At 35.2% G+C, this 4,970-nt stretch overlaps 2 protein-coding genes across 2 annotated transcripts; both read left to right on the top strand.

Annotated features, from left to right (window-relative positions):
• Window positions 1-54: 54 nt before the first annotated feature.
• Window positions 55-822, top strand: LOC111384115 (the record flags this gene model as incomplete). The annotated part of the gene is made up of 3 exons (XM_023008354.1): window positions 55-410; window positions 514-618; window positions 696-822. Coding segments are annotated over 3 exons (569 nt in total), but the record flags the coding sequence as incomplete, so codon positions are not given.
• Window positions 823-1,221: 399 nt separating this feature from the next.
• On the top strand, window positions 1,222-3,480 carry LOC111384116. Its single transcript, XM_023008355.1, has 6 exons — window positions 1,222-1,261; window positions 1,820-1,990; window positions 2,572-2,664; window positions 2,753-3,071; window positions 3,175-3,279; window positions 3,357-3,480. Exons 1-6 carry the CDS (start codon window positions 1,248-1,250, stop codon window positions 3,462-3,464), a joined length of 810 nt encoding a protein of 269 aa, XP_022864123.1. The 5' UTR covers window positions 1,222-1,247; the 3' UTR covers window positions 3,465-3,480.
• Window positions 3,481-4,970: the final 1,490 nt, after the last annotated feature.

Genomic DNA, 4,970 nt, shown 5'->3' with positions numbered 1-4,970 from the left:
ATGGTAATTTTTTCTTGATAGTGATTCCTTTTACACTCCTAACAATCTTACGAGCTTACCATTTTTGGATTATAACAACATACTATCTTAGGACCAACCAACCTGTCAAAGATGAGAATGTACCAGGAACTTTGACTGAAGAAGATTGGGAGAGATTAAATAATATAATTGGATACAAGGTAGGTGAGGATGAGCAATTGTTGATCCATGACAAGGGTGATGTGCTCCATATTGCATTGGAGGTTCACATGAAACACAATGCTTCAAAGCTTATTGATTCTAAGGAGTGCCTTGCTGATCTATCCTGTGATAATCTTGATTGCTACATAAAGCTTTATAAAGAGGCTAAAATTTTTGATATAAAATTGGGATCATACAGACTGTTATCTCCGAATGGTCTTCTTGCTGAGGTAGCATCTTTTCTATCGGATTTGTGATTTGAATCCCCTTTTTCTTCTCTGTTTTCCAGCAGTCAGTGGCTCCATTTTACGAATTGTTTCATCTTCTTTTCAGAGTGAAAGTTCTTACGATTCATTATTTGGTGTCTTCTGCTATAAGCCTTTTGATGCTGATGTAGATTGGAGCTTTGTTGCCAAAGCTTCACCCTGTTATGTGACTGTAAGACATAATTTATTATTCATAAAAAATCTGTTATTTATTTTCTGGCTTCTCACTGATTAGATGTGTTGGCCCAGTACTTGAAGGATTCCATTGATCAAATTATTAACTTTTTTCAAAGCAACGTTGCTGTAAGTCAGACTATAGCTCTGGAAACTGCTTCTGCAGTGCAGGTCTGTATCTAATCCTTTCTAACAAGTCTAACTATGGATTTCTCCATTGTTTTGGAAAATTTTTCATTTCTTTTTCACTTATGATATCCATTAGAATTTTAATTTTTCCGATCTGTTGACACGCTTGATCATTTTATGATTTGGAAATTTTGGTTGGGGGATGGGGGAATTGAGGTAAATGCAGACAAATGAGATGAATCTTTCATAGGGGACATGATATTTAGATAGCGTGCAATTTTTCTCAATGAAAAACAATCAATATTCATGGTCTGAAACAGCAGGTGGAAAAATTGCTTTAACAATTGGACAGATTGGTGTGCTAGATGTTCATTTTTATTTTTTATTTTTTATTTTTTTTATGTAGTTCTTGTCAAGTTCAGTGTGCTTGGTTTGGTTCGATCATGTTGTACTCGATAATTAATTAGGAAGTATGCCTACAGAGCAGTTTCTGACCAGATGAAGGCGGCGAGGTACCCATCTAATTATTTATTATATCGAACATTTTGCCGTGTTCTCAAAGTGTCATGTTATTTTATAAAAACTTGCATAAGCTTAACATGTTATTAAGAAATATAAATTTTTCTGTGGAGCATCATAAAAGACTATAATTTTGACAAAAATGAGTATAATACACATGCACTCTCCTTGTTGCATTTTATTTGGACATTAAGTTTGAAGTTTCGTCTGAGTTTTTAATTCATTTTTTCTTCTTTAGTTTCACCTTTACTCGCACGTGAGACTCGAACCTAGGTCAATGACCTGGTAAGGCTTTGCTCTTCCACTTGAGCTAGGTCATTGTCTCTAGTTTTTGCTTTCTGCTCTGAATACTTTTATTCAGGTCTGAAGTAATATTCACAGTTTGTGTGATGATAATGTCAAGTGTTCGAGTATTGTCTGGTCAATTCCCTCTCTCTCTTGCTTGATCTCTCTGTTGAAAGCTGTAGGAGTTGCTAAGAGGAAAAGTTAAATGATTTGCACAAATTTGGTTTTTCTCGTTACTGTTTTCTAATTTTTGTCTTTTCTGCCAGTGGTAAATTATCATGGGAGCATGTCCTGCGATATGCAAGATTACGCAAGAAATATATATCTTTGTATGCTAGTCTGCTTAAATCGGATCCTGATCGGATAATAGTTGATGATAACAAAGAGATTGAGGAACTAGATCGTGAGCTTGATATTGAAGTCATTCTTCAGTGGAGGTATATGCTTTGATTTGTTACTTTGCGATGAATCTATGCTATATGCTGTTCATGTGAGTTCCAAGAAACCACTGTTGTGTTCTCACTTTTTGGGTGAGGGTGGGCAGGGGAATGGTTGTTAACGTATTATGTACCTGCTGTGTATCTTTCTGATTTAGGGATATCCTTTGGGAGTCTGTCTGCAAAAGTAGAGTTTCTTTTGTTTCCACTTAGTCCAAGCATCCACATAACCGAGGTTGCTGTTTCTGCTTGTTTCTCATTTGTCTTCTAATGGCTTCAAGAGTTTCTATTTACCCACTTAAGAAGTGAATCACATACTTTTGAGCTTTTTCTCTTATTATTCTTTTGGCTTAATTTTTATTTATTTTTTCCCCAAGGATAACATATTCTATAGATTGCCCAATGCTACAGAATGTTATGTTTCTGTTTAATTAAATTAACATAATTTGGTATGCATGATATCTATTTGGCACCTCGTGCATTAACTAAATTGCTAGTAAGATATTACTGTTAACCGATTTTTCTTTTAGATTTTGGCATCTGCGAGTTAGAGGTAATTGCTATATCCATTCTTTGAACAGGATGCTGGCCCACAAGTTTGTGGAGCAATCGATGGGGTCAGATCTCTACCAAAACAAGCAACAAGCAAAGAAATCATGGTGGTCATTTGGATGGTAATTTTTTCTTGATAGTGATTCCTTTTACACTCCTAACAATCTTACGAGCTTACCATTTTTGGATTATAACAACATACCATCTTAGGACCAACCAACCTGTCAAAGATGAGAATGTACCAGGAACTTTGACTGAAGAAGATTGGGAGAGATTAAATAATATAATTGGATACAAGGTAGGTGAGGATGAACAATTGTTGATCCATGACAAGGGTGATGTGCTCCATATTGCATTGGAGGTTCACATGAAACACAATGCTTCAAAGCTTATTGATTCTAAGGAGTGCCTTGCTGATCTATCCTGTGATAATCTTGATTGCTACATAAAGCTTTATAAAGAGGCTAAAATTTTTGATATAAAATTGGGATCATACAGACTGTTATCTCCGAATGGTCTTCTTGCTGAGGTAGCATCTTTTCTATCGGATTTGTGATTTGAATCCCCTTTTTCTTCTCTGTTTTCCAGCAGTCAGTGGCTCCATTTTACGAATTGTTTCATCTTCTTTTCAGAGTGAAAGTTCTTACGATTCATTATTTGGTGTCTTCTGCTATAAGCCTTTTGATGCTGATGTAGATTGGAGCTTTGTTGCCAAAGCTTCACCCTGTTATGTGACTGTAAGACATAATTTATTATTCATAAAAAATCTGTTATTTATTTTCTGGCTTCTCACTGATTAGATGTGTTGGCCCAGTACTTGAAGGATTCCATTGATCAAATTATTAACTTTTTTCAAAGCAACGTTGCTGTAAGTCAGACTATAGCTCTGGAAACTGCTTCTGCAGTGCAGGTCTGTATCTAATCCTTTCTAACAAGTCTAACTATGGATTTCTCCATTGTTTTGGAAAATTTTTCATTTCTTTTTCACTTATGATATCCATTAGAATTTTAATTTTTCCGATCTGTTGACACGCTTGATCATTTTATGATTTGGAAATTTTGGTTGGGGGATGGGGGAATTGAGGTAAATGCAGACAAATGAGATGAATCTTTCATAGGGGACATGATATTTAGATAGCGTGCAATTTTTCTCAATGAAAAACAATCAATATTCATGGTCTGAAACAGCAGGTGGAAAAATTGCTTTAACAATTGGACAGATTGGTGTGCTAGATGTTCATTTTTATTTTTTATTTTTTATTTTTTTTATGTAGTTCTTGTCAAGTTCAGTGTGCTTGGTTTGGTTCGATCATGTTGTACTCGATAATTAATTATCCCAGTAGTTGCTGCGTTATCACAAGAAAGTAACATGGGTTTCTTTGGACCAAATCCAAGCTCGCTAAGAAGTATTTTCAGCTATGTAAATTTGGTAGTTGTATGATGGGGAGCACGGTATTCAGCATCAGCACTCGACATTGATACGGCATTTTGTTTCTTACTCCAAGTCACCAAATTGCCTCGAACAAATGATACATACCTTGATGTAAACTTTCTATCCAATCTCGATCCAACAAAATTAGAAACTATATAATCCATTCCCAGTAGTTGCTGCGTTATCACAAGAAAGTAACATGGGTTTCTTTGGACCAAATCCAAGCTCGCTAAGAAGTATTTTCAGCTATGTAAATTTGGTAGTTGTATGATGGGGAGCACGGTATTCAGCATCAGCACTCGACATTGATACGGCATTTTGTTTCTTACTCCAAGTCACCAAATTGCCTCGAACAAATGATACATACCTTGATGTAAACTTTCTATCCAATCTCGATCCAACAAAATTAGAAACTATATAATCCATAATATTTAGATGTCCATGTTTGGAGAATGGAATACCTTTGTCTGGCGAGGATTTTAAACATGTTAATATACGATTAATTGCATTCATGTGCCGATTATTTGGATTATGCATGAATTGACTCACATTAAATACGACAAGTCATAGATGGTGTATGTTAGATTGATCAACTTCCCTGCTAGTCTTTTCTCCCTTCCTTTGTTTGTTAGGGGATTAAGGTAGATAGATGGATCATGATTTACCAATTACCACAATTGGAGTGCCTATAGGCTCATAGAGTTGCCAGTTTCTGCCAAGAGATCTAGTGTATACTTTCATTCGGAGAGAAGAAGCCATTGTTTTGACCGAGACACTTCAACGCTCAAGAGCATTTTAGAGTTCCCAAATCCTTTTTTTAAAATTCCTTGGCTAGATAGTTTGAAGTTTCTCTATTTTGCTAGAGTTAATACCTGTTATTGGCATACATAATAAGCTATACATCACCATGTTTTTTATAGATCAGAGCGTGATATGTACCTATCAAAAAATAAAAATAAAAATAAAAATAAAAATAAAAATCAGAATATAGAGTAA

Source organism: Olea europaea, unplaced genomic scaffold (assembly GCF_002742605.1).
Source record: "Olea europaea var. sylvestris unplaced genomic scaffold, O_europaea_v1 scaffold2845, whole genome shotgun sequence".
Classification (NCBI taxonomy): domain Eukaryota; kingdom Viridiplantae; phylum Streptophyta; class Magnoliopsida; order Lamiales; family Oleaceae; genus Olea; species Olea europaea.
Note: the sequence above shows the minus strand (reverse complement) of the source record. Positions and strands in the feature narration are given on the sequence as shown.

Excerpts from the sequence above, each read along its gene's own strand:
- LOC111384116 (XM_023008355.1), top strand. Across the intron at positions 1,991-2,571 it reads GAAGTCATTCTTCAGTGGAG|GATGCTGGCCCACAAGTTTG; the intron begins GTATATGCTTTG and ends TTCTTTGAACAG. Across the intron at positions 3,280-3,356 it reads CTTCACCCTGTTATGTGACT|TACTTGAAGGATTCCATTGA; the intron begins GTAAGACATAAT and ends GTGTTGGCCCAG.